Source organism: Equus caballus, chromosome 30 (assembly GCF_041296265.1).
Source record: "Equus caballus isolate H_3958 breed thoroughbred chromosome 30, TB-T2T, whole genome shotgun sequence".
In the NCBI taxonomy this organism is placed as follows: Eukaryota; Metazoa; Chordata; class Mammalia; order Perissodactyla; family Equidae; genus Equus; species Equus caballus.
In genome coordinates this window covers 36512874-36540098 of record NC_091713.1, presented here as the reverse complement: position 1 = coordinate 36540098, position 27225 = coordinate 36512874, and the positions used below count along the sequence as shown (strand labels likewise).

Below are 27225 nucleotides of genomic sequence, written 5' to 3'. Positions count from 1 at the left end.
AAAATACAATATGAAAAAAGATATGGCACCTTCGGGGAAGAGATTCAAACAAGGCGTTTTTGCATAGGAGCCCAGAGAGAGAGGAGATCTGAATGGAGAAAGTCAGATGCTGCCACTCAAACCATCGGTCCAAACATTCACATGTCTGTATCTAACAAACTACATACACTCTGCAATGTGCCAGGCACTTTACTATGTAAAGTAAAGGGGCAGTGACGATATGGAAATGGAGGGAAGGGGAGGGATGGAGAGGGGACGGAGGGAAGGGAAGGCGTGGAGAAGAAATGGAGGGAAGGGAAGCAATGGAGCGGAAATGAAGGGAAGGGATGAAGAGGGGACGGAGGGAAGCGATGGAGAAGAAACGGGCTCTGAACTTAATATTCCTCATGTGGTTGCCTGGGCACAAATTCCAGAAGAAACAGGCCTTCCACAGGGACGGGACACAACCCAGCTGTTGGCCTCTGAAATGGTGCATCTTAGGATGAAGCTAGAAGAAAAGAGGCGGGCTATAGAAGCCCAGAAGAAGAAAATGGAAGCCGCTTTTACTAAACAGAGGCAGATCCTGGATGCGGACATGGCACTGCTCATCAAGCCACGCTGAGGGGGCGTCCCACATGCCACAACTAGCGGGACCCACAACTAAGAATATACAACCATGTACCAGGGGGCTTTGGGGAGAAAAAGGAAAAAAATAAAATCATTAAAAAAAAATTTTTTAAACCTTAAATTTATTCGGATCTCTTCAAAGAGTTATTCCCAATTTGTAAAAAGCTCATGACTTGGCATTGCCTGTAAGTCTATTCTAGTGTATTTTTACGTCTTGAACATCTCCCCCCTTTAAAGGGAAGGCTTCTGTGGAAGTGAGAGAGGTGGAGAGGCAGAAACAGCATATCTAAACAGGCCCCGGGAACATGAGGAAAGGAGGACTGTTCCAGAAATCGCAGGGTGCTTGAAAGTTACTGCAGTCCACCAGGGGAGGACCAAAACATGTCTTCAGATTAATGGCAGACTGGTGAGAAAAGGGCATGCTCCTGAAGGAAGAATGCCAGCTAAAGAAACCAAATCCATCAGAGGGAGACAGCGAAAACCACGCAGGTTAGCCTTACCTTAAAAAAGAACCCACAGCAGACTTTCTGGTCATCATCAAATTGTTCTTTATCACTTTCTCCGTCATATTTTTCAACAGATACATCAGCCTTTTCAGGAGGTTTCAAATCGGAGAGGGAAACTTCAATCAGATTGACATTTTTAGGAGCTGTGGGTGGGAACGCAGGTTTAGGAGGAGGTTGTGCAGGCTGATTCAGCTGGTCCTCATTTGGGGTCAGACACACAGTCTCTGTGATAGGCTGTGACAGGACTTCAGAAACCGTTGACTCAAGAGGTTTCATCTCCTTTTCTTCCAGATTATGTTCCAGCTGTTCCAAAGCCCCTTTGGACTCCAAGTCCTCCTTTTTAACTTCCTCCTTAGGTCTGGATTCCTTTAACTGAGGCTCTCCATCATCCCCAAAACACACAAAGGACCTAGTCTGAATGGGAACTTGACTTGGCGAGAACCTCCTTAGCCGAGGAAGACTATCCACAGACCGAGGCGGTGTCAGCGTTCGATTCAAGGGTGTTATTTTTAGTTCATTTGGCCTAGGAGTCCTTTGATTTTTAACAGAAAAAGACGCGCTTTTCCTGTTAGAAGACTGTGGAGATGGGTGCATGGGACGAGGCGAGTCTGCCGAGAACGGTGCGATGGCTGACGACAGGCCTGCCTGCCTCGGTTTGAAATCTCTGAGCTGCTTCTGTGGGGAGGGCTGCGGGGGCGAGATCACCCAGGACTGCTGCTCCCGCATCTGCATCAGCATCTCCTGCTGGAGGGACAGGCGCTGCATCTCCTGCTGCAGAAAATGCAGGGATGAATTCAACTTTTCAATGGACTTCGTGTACTCTAAAATCTCCCCCTCATTTAAGGCTTCCTCCGAGGGGCTGGCCAGGTTCCACTGCTTCTCTGGATCAACGGGGGTTGTCGGAGACTTGAGCCATTTGGCTGGAGGATTCTCCATGCCTTCTTTTATATCCGCCAGGGACTTACTCCTCTGCCCATTAGCTTTTTGTGATTCCTTTTCTTTTGCTCGATCAGTGTACACTTTCTCATCTTCTGCACCAGCTGCTTCCTCGCGAAGAGGGGAAATGCCATCCCCTTTCTTTTTCACTACAGTAAGAAATGCTGTCCTGCCCATTTTCTGCCTCTGTTTAGTAAAAGCGGCTTCCATTTTCTTCTTCTGGGCTTCTATAGCCCGCCTCTTTTCTTCTAGCTTCATCCTAAGATGCACCATTTCAGAGGCCAACAGCTGGGTTGTGTCCCGTCCCTGTGGAAGGCCTGTTTCTTCTGGAATTTGTGCCCAGGCAACCACATGAGGAATATTAAGTTCAGAGCCCTCTGGTGTTGTTTTTTGAGAACTGCTTCCACTACTTTTTCCATCTGTATGATTCAGTTTCCTGAATTTCTGTTCTGCAAAGCTGGTCATCTTCACTCCGGAACTGGAGGAGGCACTGCTGCCCGGCTGCGACCTGGTGCTCACGGTGCTGGGACACGGACTCAAAGCTTCTCGGGGGTTGCTGCTTCGCACATCGTAATCCTGAAGAAACTTAGATGCATCGTCCATGTCAGAGTCTAAGCTTACAGTATAGTCTCTCAAAGAAGAGTCTTCATCCATAGTCTCAGGAATGTCTTCTGAAGGGACATGAATGCCAGTGTCCACTTCAGTATTGTCAGTTACGGGACTCAAGGCACCTTTTGTGTCAGTCATGTTATCAGGACTGGATTGACTTAGCTTGATATTTGAATTCAGGATACTCATTTCCTGGCGGTGAAGAAAGAAGCCATTAGCAATCTGGTCTGGCTGGGGTGTGCGGGGAGATTTCTCAGTATCATGAATTATTTGCAATGCTTCTTCAATGCTCGGTGTCTCGATCTGATTGCCAAACTCATCCAGAAGGACCCTGTTTTGTAAAGCTCCATTTGGAAGCTTGTAATGAATGTTCTCATTAGAATTTAGTTCATTTGTGTTGAGGGCCACGTAAGATTTAAGGTCACTGTAAGAGTCTAAATTAAGTTCTTCTTCAATGTTTTCTTCTTCCTCTTCTCCATTTACTGGCTTGAAGGACAAATTTTTCCTAATGTTTTTAGAAACACGATTGTTGTCCAGAGTAAGTCCTTCATTGCTAATAGAACGAATGATCCCTCGGTTTGGGGTGGATCTTGGTACAGTATTTTCCTTATCAAAAGAAATATCAAAGGAAACTCCATGCACTGATGACCTAAACATTTAAAGAGAAAGTCTTTAAATAACCTCAGAAAAGAAATGGTTTGTATCATTGAACGACGACGACCATAGAAACTGTACGTCCTTTCTGCCTCCATTTCTCATAGTCATACTGTCCTTAAGGCAAGGCCAGGCACCAGGCTTCCCCTTAGTTAGCCCGTTGGTCCCTCTGTCGTCTGACTACTCTGCTGCCCTTTCAAAATCAGGTACTAATTAAAAGTCCACTGCAACTTGGCTAACGACTAAAGAGAGACAGAATCAGCATTTCTTGATAATGTGAATATACTAAAAATAATTCTCTTTGCTTACCTTTTCTCTTTGGGCCACGTCCCTATGAACCCATCAACATATGACATAGATGAAGACCTTCTAATTCCTCCTTCAAACGCAAAAAAGAAAAAGTCAGTAAATCACATAAAAAATTTTAACTTATAGCAATTGAACAGATTTCACATATTTGAGGATTCATTAATAGCACTAAAAAGTAAGTAGGTACATATGGAGAAACAGAGATCATTATATAAAGAAAAGCAAGCAGAGAGAAACAGACCAACCTTTTAGTGTGTACATAACACTTTTCAGAAAAAAAGACTGCATAGTTGTTTATTGACATTTATTCTCAACCATTTCCTAGGCTTTTTCAAATATATTACCTGAGGCTGCAGAATGAGCTTGGGGACGTGAGTGTCTAGAAGGCAAATGATGATGAGAGTGTGTAAGAGCAGCTCCTTCTCCACTGCAATGTAAAATAGATTAAAAATGTTACAATACGATTTCTCTCTTTAATCTAAGTTTTCTATAGAATGGCTGCAATTAGGAACACCACTATCAGCTCTGAGTCTCCATCCCAAATAAAAAAAATAGAAGAAAACATAATATATTGTTTCAACCAAAGAATGGCCGTAATTATATACATTTCTATGTATTTTATGTCTTTTAGCCAAAGATTCTGAAATACTTTCAGATAACTATCAATGTCCTTGCAAGATAAAATATAGCATATTATTCTCATTTTACAAATAGAAAAATTAAGAAATAAAGAAGTCACGTGAAAGCTGTCAGTATGAAATATTTTGGTCGAACCCAAAATCTCTAGAAACTCTAAGTCTAATAAACCCTTATGAAAGACCCTGGCAGCCTTCCTGCTCACGGACCTATGTCTGTACATCTCTGACAGTTACTTCAAAACTAATACAGTGAGCTGCACCTTGAAGACCTCAATGCCTAGAAAGATATGAAGCTTTCCTGTTATTTCTCCTTACTTAATTCCATCCTATTCCAATTATTGCAGAGGATGAGACAGTCTATTTCTCAAATTGCAACAACATTTGGGCAGAATTTAATTTTTCTCTTCTAAGTTTCAAGTCTGCCGTGGCCCATTTTGTAGTCAGGTGAGGAAGTTAAGCATCCCCACTCAAAACCAGCCGGGAACACACTGGGGAACAGGGGCTAGTGCCTTCTGTAGCTCTCAAACCACATCATCTTTTGGCTAATGTAAACTGAGAGAAGATGAACAAGTCACCGAAGAATTCAAAAGTAAATGACGATAGTGTATTCTTCTATTTCAGGAAAGCTTAAAGAGCTTCTCCAAAAGCAACGACACCTGAAGAACGGACATCACCCTGGTCTGTCCACAGCAAATGCTGATCCGCTTGTGTGTGTCTTTTCCCCTAAACCGCACATCTCTTTCTCTCAGTTTTGTCTGTAGTCACGTAGGACTATCGGAGATGCGCACACTGCTCCCCTGCCGTGTTTGTTTCTATCATCCCCCCTCTGAAAGCATTTCCAGTTTCTACTGGACGGCAATCCTGAATACATGCATGTTAGTAACTAAAATATATTCACTCTTTTCTTCTTCCCCAAATAATGGCTGAAGTGTTGTAAATTCCTACTGACTGCCTCGCTTTCACATTTGCACAGAGGATTTTGATCTTCCATGACTTCTGAACAGGCTAGTAGCCAAGCGTGTGGAGAAGCTGCTAGAGATGCCTTCTGCTTTGCCTGTCTTCTTCCTTTGGTTTTCTTTTTCTCATAAGGTCATTAATTTAGGTGCAATAACACTTGCAGATGTGACTGCATTATTCTCAGGAAGAGTAGAAATTCTTGGCTCCGTCCTCAAAAGTCCTACAACGGGAGAGCTACAGTGGAACGTAGGGAGACGTACAGAAATGAGGGGATTGCCAAGATCCCAGAATGATGGATGCATAACGACTCTTCAAGGAAAAGAATTTAGAAACCCACTTGGTTATAGAAAGTTCTACTAGGAAAAAGGTAGCCACTCAGATGTCTGAGAACGAGAAAAGAGATAAATGTTCTGGAGGACCTTAAGACATTGTCCAGAGTTAGGAATGTAGAAAATTGTCCACTCAGCTAGCTAGAAAAAATAATTATGGAATAACACAGTCTTCAAGTGTAAAGCTTCAGAGATTTTAAAGATTTCACAGTACGAGAGTTACAACCTAGAATACTGTTTCCTAAATTTTCAAGGAAAGAAATGTCACTACGTAACCAACCCAGGAAAGTAATGAGAAAATAACATGTAGAAAAAAGATTCCCATGGGGAAAAATATAGAGAAACTCCTAGATAAGCAATATTCTATCTTAACCTCTTTGTGGAAAATCTCAGGGATATTTACAAAATAGCAAAGTTGATGGAAGTAGTAAGAAAATTTGTAGTAGTAAATCAGAGAGTAAGGGAAGGAAAATGCTTTCTTAATTTGCAGGAAATGCGTTACAGACTTCAGAACGTTCAGAGGTCAGAAGCCCTCCAGAGGTACTAAGAGTGTCGTAGGGGCTATGTCAAGGCTCCAGTCTCACACTCACTCACATGCACTTGGGAGAGAAACTTCTCAAACGTGAGGAGTGGGGGACAGCTTCAACACAAGCTCATATTTTTATGTTAAACCAAGAATTCATACAGAAAATACTTTCAATTTCTTACAATTTTTTAAATGTACTTTTAATGGATCTGCTTGAATTTCTAAAAAAACCACAAAATACATCAATTTTAAACTAAAAAAACAGATAAATTACAGAGTCCAACGTGAATACAAATTTTAGGTTCTAATAAATACACGAGAAGCTGCTTACAGGAGCCACTTAAAAACATTTTTAAAAAACATTTTTTAACAAACTAATGTCTCTATCATACACTTGGGTCAGAAGTCAGGATTATCCTGATATTAAATTTATTGCTTTGCTTTCAATTGAGCTTCCGATATTAAGAACTAAAGCATTAAAGAGTCAATATTACAATAAATATTCTATTGTGGTCTCTTAACAGCTACAGTAACCAGCAAACCAAGCAGCAGGGAAAACTGCCTCAAAGAATTAAAAAAATCATTAAAAAACCAAATAGAATTTAAAAATTTCCCCCTGAGGCCGTACCATTTAAGCAGTTCTCAATTATAAACAAGTCAGGCAGCAAAAGTTTGGTTCTAGGCTGGTTATTTGGGGCTTAGAATATATTCTTCCACTTTTCACTGTGACTCATAAAAGCCTACTGAAGAAACATCCATTTCAGAGCAAATTTCATTAAATTACATTTAAGTTAAAACGGCTTTAATACGGTAAGCTAATTAAAACTTATTTAGTTCAAACTCCAACTGAAATTTTTGAAACTCTAATGTAATAAAATTTTATTTTGATTTCATTAGTAAATAGAATGGAAGGGGCCTGCCCCGTGGCCGAGTGGTTAAGTTCGCGTGCTCCACCTCGGTGGCCCAGAGTTTCACTGGTTCGGATCCTGGGTGCAGACATGGCACTGCTCATCAAGCCATGCTGAGGCAGCGTCCCACATAGCACAACCAGAGGCACTCACAACTAGAATATACAACTATCTACTGGGGGGCTTTGGGGAGAAGAAGAAGAAGAGAAAAAAAACAAAAGAAGATTGGCAACAGGTGTTAGCTCAGGGCCAATCTTTAAAAAAGGAAGAATGGAAACAGTGCAGATGAAGCCTCTGGAATCTACCTTGAAGTGAAGTCAGAATTACACGAACTATCCAAGACGTTTCTTTTGGCAGCATTCAAGACAGGAACTGAAGGCATATCGTCCACAGGTTCAGCTACAATAAAAGATAAAAACCTCAAAATCACATATTTAGCATGTAGCATATTTAGCATATTCACTTAGCATTTATCTATTTAAACTTGCTGATAAATTTATTTTCCAGAGTTTTAACCTAAAATTATATATTGGGCCACGTAATTTATTTCTTTAAAAGTCCTTAATCTGATGAAACCCCACACTATTTCAAGAATTCTGGACCACAAATAAATGTTTAAATTTAATCTCATTTTCCCTTATTACTTGTAGAGAAATCATAGCATTAAGTTTTTAAAAATAATTTTCAAAAGGTAAAATTTTTTTTAAGCTCTTCAAGTGTTCTGGCTTAAAAACGTTCCCTTGACTAAGGCTAACAGCAGGGGGAGGGAGGCCTACATAAAATAAACACACATTTAAAATAAAAGTCAGTCTGAGTGTCTAATTTTTGCCTAAGCTTTCAGAGAACTTCAGTTACATATGGTCATTTTTGCTTCTTTTGCAATAGTTGGTATTTTGGTAAGCAATTAACAAAAGAGATAGAATTTCATTGGTTAATAATTAAACCCACTGCTATAGTTTACATTTTTGTAAATAACTCTGGGAGAAGACTCAAATTTACTTTTTGCCTTTGAGACCTAACGTAACAGCCACTGAACATTTTGAACAGTGGGCTTCACAATGAAATCAGAAAGAGCAATATATATGAAAATTCTATATTAATTGTGAAAAGCTGTATCAATACTGGTTACGATAATTATTAAAGACACCTGACTTTACTTAATGCCCTTAGGGAATGATCTCAACTTCTTTATAGGTATTCTTTTTAACATAATGGCTCACTGTTCAGAATCTGCCTTAAGCAGCGTAGAGACGAGCAGATTAAATACTTGTTATTGCCTATTTCACAGAATTTCACCTCCGATGCCGTGGGCTGCCTGAGCAACTCCTTCTGCTCAGCAGAGTGACAGGCCTCTCAGTGACTATGTATTTTTTCCTCCTTCCTGATCTCTTTCTTTCTCTTCTTTATAATTTTTTTCGGGGGGAGGTGGTAGGGATGGGGACAAATAAGGGTAGTGGTGAGAAAAACACTAAAATTTACAGCCAAGGAAAGCACCTAAGCAGCTGGGATGCACAATAATCCTGTTTGTGCTGGGCCAGACAGCCAGAGCCCAAAGAAAGAACTGGTCCCACAGTTCACAGCTATGCTGGGAGAAAGCTCTTTAGTGGGACTAAACTTACGATTTAGGATCATTTTTCCCCTATAGACATAAACCTCTGCATTTAGCATATGTGATGCCAAAGCGAGAACTGAACCTCTGCTTTTACAATGGAAACCAACGGAAAATCTGTTTTGTTTTAGAGAAAATGCAGGAAGATTTTTTGTTCTTTATTTCTAGGGCTCTTTATAAATAACCCCTTTATTTCTTATTAGTGTTCTTATTATGTGCAATCAAGAGCTCATGATACTGTAATAATCACAAAACCTACTAGGTCTAAAAATATATATAAACAAACTTTTTTTAAAAGTATTTTTTATTTTGTTTTTTGCTGAGGGAAATTCACCCCGAGCTAACATCTGTGTCAATCTTCCTCCATTTGGCATGTGAGCCACCACAACACGGCCACTGACGAGTGGTATAGGTCCGCATCTGGGAACCGAACCCAGTCCACTGAGGCAGAATGCACCGAACTGAACGACTGGGCCACAGGGCCGGCCTCCAGACATCTTTATGGTTTAATGGCAAATTCAAATTATAGATTAAAGCCAAATCATAATGTCTGTGGATTCTGGGTAACAATGTTAAAAACTCAGAATTTAATAGGGAATAAAAGCTAGGGATGGGAAGAGAAGAAAGTGGGTGAACAGTTAAAGCTAAAAGTTCCACAACAGAAGGCTTCAAATTCAGAGCCTTTCTCTCCATTTTCTTTCTCTCTCCTACATGAGCTGTCTCTCACAGAGAACTTAGTGGCTTTAAATATCAAAATATTCAGAAGTTATCAAGGTTAAGAGCTGGAATATGAAATAACAACGGGCTTCCCTCTAAAAGAACCACCAGGTGAGGTTACACGAACTCTCCATTTTGTTTGTCTACAGGAACACAGAATTGAAGACCGGTTACCTCCTGGTGGACGAACCACACGGGGCTGCACAAACGACGGCTTCACCACTTCAAACCACCAGAAGAGCTCTGCCATGAAGACCAAGTAGTTACTCTAGAGAGGAGAGGCAAGAGGGCTCAGCAAAGGTGGCCAAGGAGTGACGACAAACAGAATCCTATTCTGCTTCCTTACTAAACACAGGTTTACATCTCATTCATTCATCCCTGGAGTCCAGAATCTAGGACAGAATATTAGTGACTGTAGGTAAAATTCCTAAGAACTACTCAAAACCTGTGTGCTGACTTTTCTCTAGTTCCAGAAGGGCAGTCCAGCTGCCTGCAGGTACAAATGTCTCTAACTGTAGGTGTATTCAACAGCCTTTGACACTCTGGAGAGTGGTTATTCTTTAAAAAAAATAATCAAGCTCTTTCCAGAAGCCTAGAAATTTCTTAAAATGTAATCAAGTGTCTAGTTAAAAATATTATATCTATGTGCTTGATAATGCTAAACTCAACAATAATCCAGGTGCTAAATAACACAAAGACTCTAGACTGTTATGGCAAATTCTTAATAATTTTGAAATGTACAAAAACATTATTTATAGAATTTAATGTATCTACTTAATTTTGAAAAGTTATTAATAAGGATAAGTCAAAAATATCATTTAACTTTGATTATTTTTATTTGAAAATGTGAATAATTTTTAAAAATGACTTAAAATTAAAAGATTAAGAGGGTCCTAAAAAGCACACTTCTACTACAAGTTTAAATTTTAAAATACATACATCATAAAAGCTGAAGAACATAAATATGAAGAATTATTTTAATTGAAAGCATTTGGTAAGTTTTAAAAAGTTGGACTATACAAAATCTGTTTTTACAATTATTTAAAATAAATCACATCTTTTAAATTCTGGATGTTCGGCATCTAATTCAACTGTTACTATCAAACTGATTAATACTTGATGAGTGAGGTCTTATTTCATGTTAAATTTCAGTTTTCAAAATCACCGTGGGAAACAGGGGTGTCCCGATGCAGTGGCTTCTTCCTGCCTGTTAATTATGAATGCTCCTCCAGGCTCTGTATATTTCCTCTCAGAGGTCATCCACTCTCTCTGTTTGTTGTTGTTTTTTTAAAGATTTTATTTTTCCTTTTTCTTCCCAAAGCCCCCTGGTAAACAGCTGTGTATCTTTAGTTGTGGGTCCTTCCAGTTGTGGCATGTGGGACGCCGCCTCACTGTGGCCTGATGAGTGGTGCCATGCCCACACCCAGGATCTGAACCAGTGAAACCCTGGGCCGTGGAACTGTAGCCTGAGGACTTAACCACTCAGCCACGGGCCAGCCCCTCTTTGTTTTCTCATATTTAAGGTGGTGACTTTCAACTAGTCATCTCTTATTTGATAGTTCCAAAGAGCTATCTGTTGTGCAGGTAGGAAGTGAGGAAACAGAAGGACCAAGGGTGAGTCAGGTTTGTCTTCAGCAACTCACAGTACCATTTAGTGAAACAGGAAAGACTGGGGAAACGGGCAGTGGGAGGAGTCACGAGCTGCCAGCCCTGGCAGCTCAGGAGATGTTGGTCAGACATCTACGTGGACTTGTCATGTAGGCAGGCGGCTGAATGTAAGCGTCTGGAGTGTTACACAGGATGAGGAAGGGGGTTGAATAGAATTTGGTGGGTCTTCTTCTTTCAGCATTTGCTTTTAACTATAAATTCCCAGAATATTCAAACATTTATATACAAATACATACTATTTTAAGCAGTCAATAAAATCTGTGATTTTTTTTTAAAAAGAAACGAGAATGCTCATAATCTCTAAGGCATCCAACACATATGTTGGATCCTATCCCTGCTTGTCTTCTTAGAAACTTTACATTCTTAATTGTATTTCTTTCTCCTATATATTTATTCTTCCCCTCAACCGAATCCTTCCTACTTGGCTCTGAAACATGCTCAAATCTCTCCTATTAAAAACAAAACCTTCATTCAGTAATTCGTCATTCTCCAGTTTCTCCTCACCCCACGTTCTCCCCTCTTCACAAACTTCTCTAAGAGTAGGCCTCCACTGACAGCCTCCACATCATCCCTTCCTACCCCCGGATCCACTCCAGTCTGGCACTCAGGCGCATCATTCTGCCAAAACAGCATTTGCTCAAGTAACCAACGACTTACCTATGTTGCTAAATCAAACAAGTTTTTTAGTCTTCATCTTACGTGACCTCTCAGCAGCATCTGATACTCCTGTTTCTCCTCTTTGAAAACTGCCTCCATGTCCATCAGCTACCAAATGACTCCCAAATGTACTGACTACACTTACATATGCAATGGCCTACAGAGCCTTTTCTCTTGAATATCTCCAAGGCACCTCAAATGTCCAGAACTGAATTAGTCATCTTTCCCACAAATCTACCTTGTTCCAATCTTACCTCACTAAATAGCACCACTAACCCAGTGTGCAAACCAGAAACCTAGGAGTCATCCTTGATACCTCCACCTCCTTCTTTCTCCCTTCCCACGTCCAATTTGCCACCAAAGCTGCAAATTTTGCATCCTAAATATTTCTAGAATCTACCCACTTCTTTCCATCTTCAGAATAATTACTCTGACTCAAACTGTTTTCATCTCTTGTTTGGAACACAATAGCTTTTTCTTTGGCTTATGAAGCCAAATAAACTTTTCAAAATGCAAGACGCCCTCCTCTTTCCATTGCTCTTGGGAAACTGACTATGGGTCACCAGAGGGTACTTGATGGGCCCTTCTGTAATTTCTCCAGCTTCATCTAATACCACATTCTCCGGGGTTCCTCATCTCACCCATCAGATTAGAAGGTCTAGAAGGACAAAGCTGGCGCTCATCATTACATCTTCAGTGTTTAAAACAGTGGCTGGTACATAATAGATGATCAACAGATACTGAATGTATGTATAAATTAACCAATAAATGTGTAACAAAAAAGACTAGTGGGCAAAACCTCAACATGTTGATAGAGAATACCTCTGGGTAATAATATCATTGTGATTTATATTTTTTCTTTATACTTACCTCTACAGAAGACCTTCTAAAACCAAAGTATAAAATTGTATTTAAAGTACTCATGCTAGATTTGACTCGACTAATACAATTAACTGAACTGTCTATATCTTTTGGAAAAACACTGTTTAAGTGCTCAATAATTGTCTGTTGACAGGAAATTAATTTTTTAAGGATCTTGGTGCTCAACATCACTTATCACCAGAGAAATGCAAATTAAAACCACAATAAGATGTCACCTCAGACCTGTTAAATGGCTATCACCAAAAATGTAAGAAACGGGCCAGCCCCATGGTCAAGTGGTTAAGTTCACACATTCCGCTTTGGTGGCCCAGGGTTTTACCAGTTCGGATCCTGGGCGCGGACATGGCACTGCTCGTCAAGCCATGCTGAGGTGGCGCCCCACACAGCACAACCAGAAGGACCTATAACTAGAATAGACAACTATATACTGGGGTGCTTTGGAGAGAAGAAGAAGAAAGGAAAAAGAAAAAAAAAAGAAGATTGGTAACAGATGTTAGCTCAGGTGCCAATCTTTAAAAAAAAAAAAAAATATATATATATATATATATATATATAAGAAACAACAAGTGCTGGTGAGGATGTGGAGAAAAGGGGATGCCTGCACACTGTAAGTAGGAATGTAAATTGGTGTAGCCACTATGGAAAACAGTATGAGGGTTCCTCAAAAAATGAAAAATAGAACTACCATACGATCCAGCAATCCCGCTTCTGGTATATATCCAAAGAAAATGAAAACAGGATCTCAAAGAAATATCTACACTCCCATGTTCGCTGCATCATTATTCACAATAGCCAAGATATGGAAACAACCTAAGTGTCAGTCAACAGAAAAATGGATAAAAAAGATGTGGTATGCATATACAATGGAGTATTATTCAGCCATGAGAAAGACAGAAGTCCCGTCATTTATGACAATGTGGATGGACCTTGAGGGCATGATGTTAAGTGAAACAAGTCAGACAGAGAAAGACAAATTTTGAATGCTATCACTTATACGTGGAATCTGAAAAAAGTTGCACTCAGAAACAGAGTAGAGTGGTGGTTACCAGGGCCTGAAGGGTTGGGGAAATGGGGAGATGTTGGTCAAAGGATAAAAACTCCCAGTTGTCAGATGAGTAAGTTCTGGGGTTCTAATGATGATAGTTAATGATACTGTTTGTTTATCTCCTTGAAAGCTGCTGAAAGAGTCGATCTTTAATGTTCTCATCACAGAAAACAAACAGTAATTCTGTGGCAGGATGGCGGTGTTAGCTAATGCTACAGTGGGGAGTGATTTGCACACTTTAAACTTACACTGTGTTCTAAGTCAGTTATATCTCAATAAAGCTGGAAAAAATACTTTAAGCATCTCGGTAAGACAGCTGCCCTAATAACATAATTGTACTGTGTTTGGCCACAAGATGTCAGTATAGTAAGAAATAATTTTCCCAGTAACTAAAGCTTACGAAGAGCATTTCTTTCTGAATTTATGATGACTAAACAGCAATAAATCTGTTACCATAGGGCACAAATGATATCAAATTCATTTCCCATAAAGATCATTTTCCTTCTTTTAGTTAAGACAGTCATGCAGCTAGATATTAACATTGCTAAACAATGTAAACAATAAAGAATACTGATATACAGAATACAGAATGAAAAGTAAAAGTATGCTTTAACTCCTCTCCCCCAAATCCTAATACCACACTCAGAAGAAACCACCGTTAACAATTCTGTACAACTTTCTACAGACCTTTTTCCATCCATCTATATACATGTACAAGATCTGCACTTTCTTCACTTAATAATGTCTTGGAGAGCTTTCTGTATGAGTAAAAATACCTCTACCTCCTTCCTTTAAACAGCTCAACTACATTACAAACATTTTAAACGTGTCCCTACTAAGATCAATTGTTTCCACCCATTCACCACCGTGAACAATCCCAAACGTGCCTCCTGTGCATTTTAAATTTGCTTAATGTCAAACTGCCCTCTAAAAAGACCACACCAGTTCATACCTCCACCTAGGGGGGCAGAGAGTGCCTTTTCCCTACATCCTCATAAACACTGATTATTAAAGTTAACACGGTGACAATGAGGTGCCCAGCATCACAGACCAAGCAACCTCTTGAAGGCTTGAAGTCTTAAAATATTCAATTGAATATTCAATTCAATTGAAGTCAAAGCAATGGTTCTAATCAATTTAGCAAAGAATACAGAAAGTAACCAAAGCCTCCTCTGTAGATAACTATCTATTTTAAATATGCCTGGTTTAAGAAAATGTCTTTATATCTGGATGATGCCCAGACTAAGTTGATCTAAACATCAGGCCTATATAGTATTTATTGGAAGTCTAAGGCACACAACTTAAACAAATATAATTGATCTTATGTCTCAATGTATTTAATAAGCTGTCTTCTTTGAGATCACAGTAGTATTTAAGTTTTTTAACAGGTAAGTGCCAGACAAGACATTAACAAGATATATATGGAAATAATATTTCCTAACTTCCATTTTGATAAAAATCGCAAGGTGTAAACTTTCAAAATTACTCAAAGTTTTTCTTTTGATGTGTCAGTGGGGAGCAGGCACTATTTTGGGTCAACAGGAATAGTGGCTTATTTTGGAAATGCCTTTACCATTGGCTCCATCTTCTACCTGGTGGTGATCCAGAAATGGGTGAAGGAAAAAGAGAGATACCGGAGAGTAAGAATTTAAAGACTCACACGGCACTAGCATTACAGCGAGAGGGGTCCATTAGCAGTTTGTACTAAGGCTGGCACTAGAACCATGATTAGGATCGATATAAAGTTGTTCCTCTCAGCAAGACTTTTAAAAAAAATCTACCTTTAGATTATTGATTCCTAAAACCTTGAAACAGAAGTGGGACACTTTCGGCAGGTATCCAGAGACCTGAGGAATTCTAAAGCTGTGGGCTGCTGGGAATAACAAGGTGTTGTCTCAAGTCCTGACAGTCTGCAACGAGCAGCTGCTTGTACCTGGCTGCTCAGGAACAGCTATGCCTGCGACGTGTCTGCCTTCACTCCTGGAAAGTCAGTTCTTTAAAGGGACAGGGATCTTTGCTGTGTTCACTGATTTCTCCCAACACCTAGAACGCTCACAGGTGCTCGAGAAATCTTTCTGGAAACAGTGGCAGTGAGCACCAGCCTGAGGCTCACAGGCAGCGCGTGATGTTCTGCAGCAAGGGACACACGCAATGGCTATAAAAGGAACTCGTTCTTCAAAGGTTCATTTCCACACTATTTCAGTATTTCCTTCCCTTCTTTCCCCGGGTTTTATCCAGTTCTGAAACCTGGAGGATTCTTCCCCCCCATATTCCGCCGTCCTGCTGAGTGCTGACAGTAACCAAAACTTGCTTTATGCTCCCACTACATTAGCACCTATTTAAGATTCAGAAACATCTAATGGCTTATCCTTTATTTTGTTAACATTGGGACAACAGATCAACGTTGTACTACAACTTTAAATTTAGCTTTGTGTTGTAAAAGAAACCTGTAATAGTGTACTAAAAAAGCAGAAAATAAGCAGAAAAATCAAACAAAAACTGATTTTTCAAAAGCTCTTCTGATTGATATTATAGTTAACTTGTAAGCTTAAAGTGGCTAGGCCATTTATACATCTAGTTAAAAAAACTTAAGCAAAGCAAAGGAAAAAAGAATTCATTTACCTTTATGGATGAAGCAGCATAGAGCATATCTTCCAGGGTGAAATGGCAACACTGGTTCAAATATTCTTGGCAAAATTCTTGAATCAGCTGCAGATTATACAGGCTATCAGCCAAAGACATGGTTTCTTTCAAACAAATATCTTCAAACAGGAAAAGAGGACGGTGATGACTTTGGGTTAATTTCAGTGAGATCCATTTCATAATTAGTGACTTAGTACAAATACACAATTATGTGGAATCTGTTTAACACACATACACATATAAATACAGCAGTCATTCCACAGAAAGACTCAGAAACCAAGCACTACTTTACTCAACTCTCTTCCTCAGGATTATATGTAAATGTTCCTTCTAAAAACACCTTTATTACTTACTAAACATTGTTGTCTTAAATACTTCTTACCATCTATAGTTCAGAAATATTTCACTGGAACACTTACCCTCTAACCTGACCACACCAGGGCAGTAGAAATGAATAAGGGCAGCTAAAGCACAGCCATCTGTACCATCTTTCAACAAATTTTCTACCAACGGAATGCAAGGCAGTTGCTTCAGCAATGTCTGCTCTTTTCTATAACGAGCCTACAATACAAAAAAGATGAAAATAAGTAAGTACTAAACAATATACAGGAAAAAACCAGTATTGTAGATTCTAATGCATCAGTAATAAAATATAAGTCAAGAGAATGAGAACTACTCACCAATATCCTCCTTTTTAAATAATACGTGAGACCCCCCATCCACAGTTTCAGTTACCCCAGTCAACCACAGACATCATCTGCTCCTGACATCCAACTATTCTATCAACAACATGACGTCCAAAGATCCTCCTTCTGACATACAGACAGAAAGAGGTCAACAGCAGCCTAACGTTAGCTAAGTCCCCCTTCCTCGTCATTCCCCTTATCTCATCATGCAGGCGCTGGACCATCTCACACCATCACAAGAAGTGTGGGTGTAGTACAGTAAGATATTCTGAGTGAGACCACATGCACCTAACTTTTATTACACTGTATTGTTATAACTATGCTATTTTATTGTTGCTGTCGTTAATCTCTTACTCATTTATAATCTCACTGCCTCATTTATAAATCTCACTTTATCACAGGTATGCATACACAGGAAAAGCCACAGTACACAGAGAGCCCAGTACCACGTGCAGTCTCAGGCATCTCCTGGGAGTCTTCGAACGTATCCCCGTGGATGAGAGGGACAACTGTGCCAGACATCACTTTACCAAACTTAAACAAGGGGCAACAGTACTACAGTTTCGAAGCTAAGTACTTAAATATTATATTGCTAATTTACATGAAATGACATTTAGTCTAACTATTTAAATATAAAAAGATCACAAAATGGATTTTGAACTTTGCATCCAAATCATCAGTTCTGCCCTTGTGTAGATGATAAAATTCATTTGCTTTGATGTTAGACTGAATTGAGGCCACAAGTTCTTCTGCGGAAAGACTGAGAGTTCTTATAAGGAAAGGGCAACAGTGCTACTCGAGCAGAAGCAAGTACAAGAGTTATCAAAATTGGAGAGCAGGGAGAAGAACATGATACTATTCTTAAAGGAAATTTGGTGATAAAAAACATCACTTTGAGGAACTGGAATAATATCACCAAGATATTCTGGCTTATCATTTGAATGTTAATGATGATGCAAATAAAGTGGAACAACTCTGAAACTGAAAAAAACCCTCCCAACTGAGGTTTCATTAACCAGTAGCAGAGCAAGTCGAAGGGCTTCTCCTCCCCTCAGAAAAACAGGAGAAACTTTTGTTTTTTCAAGACTGCTTGGTATGACTGGATACAAATTTATAAAGACAGTTCTCTAAAAATGAGACAAGCTACAAAACTCCATGATTAAAAGAACCAGCTCTTGAGTCAGATTGCCTAGGTTCAAATCCCAGTTGTGCCACTTGCGAGCTCTGTGATCCTGGACAAGTTACTTACACCTCCTTTCTCAGTGTGCCCCATCTGTAAAATGGGGATAATCACAGCACCTAATTCACAGGACCACTGGAGGACGACATGAGATGACAGACAGCAGGTGCTGTGCACACTGCTGGGCACACAGGAAGCAGTAACTGAAGGGGGGCTGGTATTAGCTAGCAGCTCTCCCAAAGCCAAGAAAGATAATGCTGACAACTTAATGAAGATGCATGCTGAAGCGTTTTATTAGCAAAATTCACCACTATATTGCTTACAGATATTTAAATAGTTTTTTTTTTAAAGTAATCAAACTAATTTTTCTTCTAACTCCATCTAATCTGGTCATCTCTATATTTTAAAATTAAAATATCATTATGAAATAAAGTACTTCTGTGAGAGTAAAAATAGAAAAACAATTTACTGAAAGAGAAAATTTAACATTTGGCAGTGCTTTACATGATACCCCTCAGAAAGCACATGCACTCGTGGAGGAGACATCTACTCCTGTTTCTCCCACCAGCCACCGAGAACAAGAGCCATGGAACGTTCTTCCTCTTGAAGATTCTCAGGAGCGTGTTCTTACTGTCAGTGCGGGCTAGACATCTGCATTTAACAGTATATTCCAAACTCGGGAAGTACCCACATTCAGAAAAAAATTACAAATTCTTTAATTGATTATTGATCTTTCTATAATCCTTAGAAAACTTCCTCACTTCACTGCTAGCAGACAGTTTAAAAATCAACCATGAAAAAAGAGAAGACATGAGGGGAGAGAAAGAAAAAAGAAACCAACCAGTAGCATCGTCTGGCCAGAGGCTACCTTTCTCACATCTGGCAAGCACAGTTCCACATCCTCACACTCCTTTCTTTGGCCAGCTAGAAACAAAACAGTCTCCCTTCTTGGAAATCCTCTCAATTGGCCGGATTCCGTCCCTAACGTCCCAGATCTCTAGGACTAGCTTGTTTTCAGCCTACAATCTGAACTGGACTGAGCTGAGCGCCCAGGGCCGTGGAACAAAGAACTGAACTGTGTGGTTTGTTCTATGCGGTTCTCTGCCAAGCAGCACTTCTATACAAGGCGTGTGTGTGTGCATGCGCGCACAGCACTCTATAAGGCTTTAGCAATAAATGTCTATGCTTTAGAACAGGCAATCAGAGATTTGAGTGGCATGCCAAACATTTTCCTAAAATTATATCCTAGAAGATGTATCAGGTCATGGACAACTACCAGAAAGTTCATCTGCAGTTCATGAAAGTTAGAGTCTTTTATACTCGAACGTGCTAGGTGCTTTCCAAACTTGCTGCACGAAAACATTCTCTGCTCCTTCTACAAACTGAGAAACCTGGCGCTTAAAAGGGGCATCAGATTTTCTATCTTTCAACATTATGGTGTATTTCTATATTACATTTTTATTTCTGAGGGTGTAAAATACTTAAGTGGTCTAACCCCCCAGATTTAATCTTGAAAGATCAACCCTTCAAGTCTGGTGAGGATACGGAGAATTTGTCACTTTTCTGTCACACACACAGTGTCCCCTACAATTCAGGCTGAAAAGGAAATGATTCTTTCAAAAAGAGATAATTTAAAATACAAATAATTTATGCATGCAATTCATATTCACTTTTAGTAAAGTTATTGAAACCAATGAGAATCTATGTCATACTTTTTTTTACCTAGTTACTGATGGTCTGTGAACACTGACACAATTAGTGAAAGGATGCTTATGCTTTACTATTTTTAAAGCTTCTAATCCAAACTGTGGCTAGATTTTACCTTTTTATTTTACATTATGATCAAATACCTTAAAATCCCATCTCTATGCAGTGACTAGCAGAAAGACATGAAATGACTACACCAGCAAGACACAACACCAGCATCTGCGGTTACAGTCCTGGAGAGCAAACGGAAGCAGCGGCACACTTACTGGGACCAGTTTCCAGAACCATTTGGAGGGAGACTTCAAAGGAGGCAGCGGGAAAAAGGGAAAGCAAAAGGGAAACGGAAAATCCATCAGCACCATCTTCAATCAACAAGCGACAGTAAAGTTCCAGTTCCACGTTTATAGTTCTCATAACATTTTTTAAATGCTAATTAATACTTTAGTTTAAAATATATTGGTTTCTAATGATAAAGACCACCACCTCCTCCGCCCCTCTTCTCCCCTCCCAGCATAGAAATTCATTTTTAGGATACTCAGGGTATGTTGTATACTTTGGCAGCAAAGAATTTTATTTCCGAGTTCTGGAATCACACATCATAGTAAAAAAAAATCTATATCACAAAAAATAGGGAAGTAGAAAGATTCTAGAGCTGGACTTGCAATCATTATAATTCTTAGATATTAGTAGACCAAGTCTGATGAGGCAGTATTCTCCCAAAAGGAAAAGAAGGATGACTTATCAATAAGCACATGGATAAAGCAAATAGCAGTGTAGCCTTGAACAAGACAATCTTTTCTTTCAACTATATAAAGAATTTCTTTTAATTAATGGGGAAAAAAACTAGTTGGCAATTCTTACCAGTTAAGATTTTTACAGAGTTTCTAAAGCAAGTGGCTACTTACATAAAGAGAATATAAATGTCATTAGTTTTAGTATCTAGGAGTCCCAAAGAATATAATTTTACTTCTTTAAAAAGATGAATATAATAAACCCATGATTTCAGATAACGTAAATTAATAATTTGTGACTTTATCTTCCTATTTCTTAGCACAATTTCTGGCAGCCCCAAATAAATTTTTGTTGCAGTGAACCAAACGAAATGGGGTCTGAGTCAAAATTCATATTCAACTTTTACGTAGAAAGCTTTTCCTACATAAATTAACAGTAAAAACAAGATTATTTGGAAAAATAATATAAGGTATTTTAAAGAACTTCAAGAACCAGAAAAACGTCACCTCAAGAATCTGAAAAATATCAGCTTCCCCTTAAGAGGTAACATCCTGAATAAATTGTTCTTATTGCATCAGGAAGACTAACCCTAATAATTTTGTTGTATTTTAATCTCTCATTTAACCAGAAGTTGTTGGCAGCTGCAGTTATAACGGCCATAAAAAGGGCAAGAGCAGAACCAAAGAGCAGGAAGTTCCTGAGAATGGATCAGGGCTCCCAATGAAGAAAAGAAATCTCAAAAACAGGAGTTTTCTCATTTTTGAGACTAGAAAAATCCATTAAATAGAAAGTGATGACAAGACATTATTGTGGACTACTCAAAACAGGAGACATGCAAAGGAGTCTCTAATGGTTCAAGTTACTCTACATTTCTTGTAAAATACTCAACAGGACTTTTTACTAATTCCGACTGCTCTGGCCTGCCTTCCTCCTGCCACCTCTCCACTGACCTAAATTCATGACATCAATCCTTTTAGAGGAAAAAGGAAAACCATACAGATTGGCTATTTGAAGGAAATATGACTAAAAAAGTAAATCTGCTAAAAGAACAAATAAATATACTATTCATGCTTATAAACTCATGCTTCAAAAAGTTAGGGTGAAGGAAACTTTGAAGAGAGACAGGATATTTACAGTCTCAAAGCATCTCCTCTCAAATTACTTCTTATAAAAGGAAAAATAATCACCATGCACTCAAGAAACTGGACATCTTAACCAACTGATCAAAACGAACATCATCCAGCAGGGGCAAATGGACATAATACTGTGAGAAGGACACAATTTCCACAGTGTTCTAGTCTAAAAAGCACAACCTTAATCTAATTATGAGAAAGTATCAGAAAAACCCAAACTGAGAGAGATTCTAAGAAAATGACCTGTATTCTTCAAAAATGTCAAGATCACAAACAACAAAAAAAGCCAAGGAACTGTTCCAGCTTAAAGAAGACTAGAGAAATGACAACTAAATACATTATGTGATCTTGGACTGGATCTTGTACTGGAAAAACGTATTACAAAGTACAACTGGAACAACTGCCAAAATTGGAATATAGGCTGTACGTCTGATCCAAGTACTATACTGACATTAAATTACCTGTACTGTGGTTGCGTAAATGAACAGCCTTGTTCTCAGGAAATACACATTGAAGTATTAAGGGGTGAAGGGCATGATGTATGCAACCCTCTCTCAAATGTTTCAGGAAAATTTACATGTATATGTGTTTGTGAGGAATATATATGTGAGAGTACAAATATATATACACATATACATACATACAGAGAGAAGGCAAAGGTGGCAAAATGTTAAATTAATGAATCTGGGTAGAGAGTATATATAGGGTTCTTCTTACCATTCTTATAACTTTTCTTAAGTCTGAAATATTTCAAAGCAAAGGTTCTTAAAAAGTTCTAAGTCCACACTGACCCAAACCTCCGCAGATTCTTGTGTCCAAATGCACCCACCATGGAGAGAGCTAACTTTTATGGTACTCTCAGGCAGAGATGAAAATCATGGTACTAGGACAGCCATTAACATCTAACTCCCTTCAGGCCAAATCATCTTTATAAAATATTGCTTGGAGGAAAAAAATCATGGTACTAGGACAGCCATTAACATCTAACTCCCTTCAGGCCAAATCATCTTTATAAAATATTGCTTGGAGGAAAAAAATCATGGTACTGTCTCTGAATTTAAAAAATGTTTAAAATGCCAAATTCCTCATTTAACTTGACTAAATGAGTTCCTAGCCCAATAGGACACATTCTAGACCGAGGTGCTGTGTTACCAGCGAGGGTGAGCAGATGACCATGACAGCGTTGGCAACGCCGTAAAGAGAGAGGCATTAGCACTGACTAAAGTCCACAAAGGAATAAAGTGGAATTACAGAACAGAACCTTGGGAGTAGAATTCTTACAAAATGATCTAATTTAGGCAGATGAAGTCTCTCCAACTATTCACCTGATATAACGGTATGAAAAAGGAAACCAAAGTAAACCTGAGTCAAACCAAATGATATATCCATCAACGATGCATGATATTAGAACACTAAATGTGTGTTTTATGTATTTACATGTGTACGAAACAGACAACTTAATCAATTGCAAAGTTATAGGTTACAAACCATGTTTCCCAAAGTGTGCTCCCAAGAACACTAATTCTATTGGATATCAGTAGATGTCACTCATAAAGAGTTCAAAGATCAAACATGTTTGGGCAACAGCTACAGAGGCTTCTTAGGTACTAAAATGGACTGTAACATTCTTAGAGGGGCACAAACTAGCTGCATTTCCCAAATATATCTGACTGCAGAAGCCTTTTCTCAAATAGTATCTTAGGTACTGTTTGAAGAAATGGAAGGTTATTTTCTTTAAAAAAAGTGGGTTATACCTGTTAATTGCTAAGGAACTTCGGTCAAGGTGGAAATTCACATGGGCTGAGGTAATCAAGCCAAGATACATAAGCATTCCCCTACTGCCTCACTGGGGAAACTGCCATCTATTTTGAGACTATCCTCTAAATGAAAAGCAATTAAAGCCCAGCGAGTACCTTTTCTCCAGAGGTAATTCCTTCATGCAAATCCCAGCCCTCTGTGAAACACCTCACAAACATTTCTCTCTTAAAAGTGGCAAATGTTACACTGAATAGACGTGTATCTTTAATATTGTCAGAAACAAACTTCACTCTACATAGTTAGTACTATAAACTCAGGAATACAAACCTATGAATTCACAGCTCCTTCTTTTTGATTTTTTTTTAAAGATTGGCACCTGAGCTAACATCTGTTGCCAATCTTTTCTTCTTCTTCTTCTTCTTCTTCTTCTCCCCAAAGCCCCCCATACATAGTTGTATATTCTAGTTGTGAGTGCCTCTGGCTGTGCTCTGTGGGACGCCACTCCCGCATGGCCTGATGAGCGGTACCATGTCTGTGCCCAGGATCCAAACCAGCAAAACCCCGGGCCACCAAAGCCGAGCATGCGAACTTAACCTCTCGGCCACGGGGCCGGCCCCTCACAGCCCTTTCAAAAACATTCCAAGTGGTGTCCTCCCTAATTCCCAAATGTGCCTTTTCCTTGCAACTTAGTGTCTTCGCTCATGTTATTCTCTCTGATTAGTGCCCTCCTTTGCAAATATCGTAAAACCTACTAAGGCCCAGTTCAAGTTTGGCATCCTCTAGAAGGCTGCTTAGGCCCCTGACTCCCAGTTGTCATACATCTACTAGTAACACGTACACTTATGTATAGGAAAAGTTTACGATAACCAACTTCTTATTTTCACTAAGCTTTTGTTCTGAGTCCCTTAACATTTCCTAATATACCGAGAAGGAAAGATTTGAGAATGGTCTCAGTCATAAAATTCAGGAGCCATTTAAGCCAATCTTCAAATTTTTACAGATAAAGAAAATGAGGCCTAGAGAGGTCAAATGCCTTTGTGAAGGTCAAGAAGCTAGTGAGTGGCAGAACTACCCTGACTGCAAGCCCAGGACTCATTTGACCAGAGCACTTCATACAAGCTTTTTAAGAGAACGAATGCTGGACTTACTGCCCTTGGCTATAAAATTGAGAGATCTTTAAAGGAGGGTTGCTGGACTTAGCAAATAAAAATAACAAGATGCTCATGCAACTTACACCAGAAAATTATCTGTTGTTTATCTGAAATTCAAATTTAACTGGACATCCTACTTTAGAATCAAAAGGATTATCAGAAGCAAAAAGAGCAACTGAAAAAAAAAAAAGAAAAGAAAAGAACATTAGCAGACTGTTTAAACAAAAAATTTTCCGGGACCAGCCTAGTGGTGCAGTGGTTAAGTTGGCACACTCTGCTTCAGCAGCCCAGGGTTTGCCAGTTCAGATGCAGGTGCGGACCTAGGCACCACTTGGCAAGCCACGCTGTGGCAGACATCCCACATATAAAGTAGAGGAAGATGGGCAGAGATGTTAGCTCAGGACCAGTCTTCCTCAACAGAAAGGGGAGGACTGGCAGTGAACGTTAGCTCAGGACCAGTCTTCCTCAAAAGAAAAAAAATTTTTTTTCCTAGGACATGGCACTATTTAAAATGCCTTCATCTTAGGATACCAACCAATCCAACAACCAGAAATATATCATCAGAAGATCTAATAATCTAAAAAAATATCTTTGGAATCTTAATTTTGGCCCAACACTATATACAGTGCAAGTATTCCTCAAGACATGCATACATTTTACAAAGAAGATGGGTGCAAAAAGAAGTTTCATGAAATAAATTCTATTGGACATCTGAGCTGAGAATAGCTGGAAAAGGACAAAAGGGAAGACACAGTACCATCCAAGGCCACGGCTCCGTCTACAGCTGGGTAACAGACACCGGGGCCGGGCATCTGATGTGCCCCACCAGGAAAGCTGGCTGAAGGAGGCGGAAGGCGTGGCAACTTCTTACCAACAGTACAGCAACAAGAAAGAACATGTCATTCTATCTCTCATCCCCAAAAGAAGACAGGATCAAGGATTTTGCTTTTACAGAAATAAAAATTAAGAATGAAATGATTATATTTCCAGCCAAATCAAGTAGTTCAAATGAGAATTTCTTTCCCTAGTTTATGCTGTGACCATGTGTTTCTTCATCATGATGACACCTGTACTCTGCAGTAAGACTATGTGAAATTAACACTTATTTTCAAGAAGACTCTAACAATGGGAAAAATGATAAAATTCATTTGCAAATGAAGGTGTAAATGCTGTTTGTGCTGAAGTAAAAATGTGTCCTAATCCAAATAGTTACAAGTGAATCACGTTCATTTATTCATTTATTCACTCACTCACTCAGCAAATACTGATTGTGAGGTTAATATGTGCAATTGCGTGGGGCTAAGTGGTATGAAAAAGTCAAAGCAGTGTAACACAAGTAGCGTCTAGCTTCCATAGAGTTTGTTTTTTGTAAAGGTCACTTAATCGGGTTGTCTGGAATACAAATGGCTTTTTTTCCTGTAGAAATAATGTTTATTAGGTCCTATGCCAGCATACAAAACCCCCATTTAGTTCATAAGGTGTAAGCAATACTACAGAATTTAATCATTATATATAATAAGATTTCTGTGGAGAAAGGTCATTAGTGTTACAACTTAGGATGACCCCATCTGAACCTTATTCCTGATGAGAGCCAGGAGCAAAATCGCAGGGCAAGATTACATACAGCTCCAAGGCAAAGGCTTCAGCTCAAATGCTCTGGGTGGAAAGAGAAAGGGAGGGCACCTAACAGGACAGAAGCGGGGAAAGAGAGAGGGGCGGGACAGGGACAGAAGTCAGTTAAAGGCAGGGAAATGGCACACAACCTGGGATAATGGGAAAGAGATCGCCATTCCGATTTACCTGTGGGGAAAGGATGCCAACAAAGTTAAGAGGAAGGATCAGGCGGGGATAGTATTTTCAGGAGCTAGTCAGTAAGCTGAACGAGGGAAATCACGGCGATCCCAAAACATCAAATTCAGACAAAATTTTAGGTAGTCTTCCAGAAAACTGTTCCATTGAAGTTGATAACACACAAAACAGCAGTCCCTTTCCTTCCTTTCTTCTCTTTCTTCCGTATAGAAGTATCAATAACTAGTAGCATTAGCCCAAAATGCAAAGAAGTACTGTATAATAATGAGAATTAAAATAACCCTAAAGGAAAACAAGGTCTCTGAATAATCTATCTTACACCTCAATTCAAATGTTATACAACATACTTAAAGGGCTCTCACTATAATACATTTTAAAAGATAGAAGATATACTATAAGGTAGAAAATATACTTTGGTCTTAGTATGTGACAAACACAAATAAATTTGCAAAGAAGAAAACTCTAAAAGTATGTTCAAGAATTTTTAAAGAATGAATCCAAGTTACTGTTCCTTCCTTCTTCACAGAATAACCAACCGTATGGATAACTCACAATTCCTTTAAAGGCTGGGCTTATTACAAGTCATTATAAGGCTGACACATTGAAAACTGTTTTCTTGCTGTTTCACATATTTTACAGAACAAAGACACAACTGTTATTTTTGCCAAAAGAACCCCAGAAATTGAGCTCTAGTCATTACCAAGATTTCCTAAACCCCATCATCCAATTAACTTTCATTTTGTATTCCTACTCACTTGGGGTTTATGGGACGGCTTTCTAGGGTACAGTTAACCAAAAAACAATTTAATGACCACGGTTATTAACCTTTCCCAAAACAATACAAATATGTGAACACAGATAAGAGTTTCG

General features: G+C 39.1%; 1 protein-coding gene across 12 annotated transcripts in view; it reads right to left on the bottom strand.

Moving 5' to 3' along the window:
* The window catches only part of CAMSAP2 (calmodulin regulated spectrin associated protein family member 2), a 109760-nt gene that overhangs the window by 9171 nt on the left and 73364 nt on the right, over positions 1-27225 (bottom strand). For 6 of the 12 annotated variants that reach the window (XM_023632518.2, XM_023632517.2, XM_070255853.1 and 3 more), the window contains 8 exons: positions 20039-20071; positions 16619-16760; positions 16179-16318; positions 9479-9572; positions 7284-7377; positions 3965-4047; positions 3621-3690; positions 1107-3306 (listed from right to left, as the gene is read on the bottom strand). In XM_023632518.2, coding sequence (XP_023488286.1) covers positions 1107-3306; positions 3621-3690; positions 3965-4047; positions 7284-7377; positions 9479-9572; positions 16179-16318; positions 16619-16760; positions 20039-20071 — 2856 coding nt within the window. The remainder of the gene's footprint in view (positions 1-1106; positions 3307-3620; positions 3691-3964; positions 4048-7283; positions 7378-9478; positions 9573-16178; positions 16319-16618; positions 16761-20038; positions 20072-27225) is intronic. The other 6 variants (XM_023632519.2, XM_023632520.2, XM_070255856.1 and 3 more) reach the window with 1 other exon arrangement.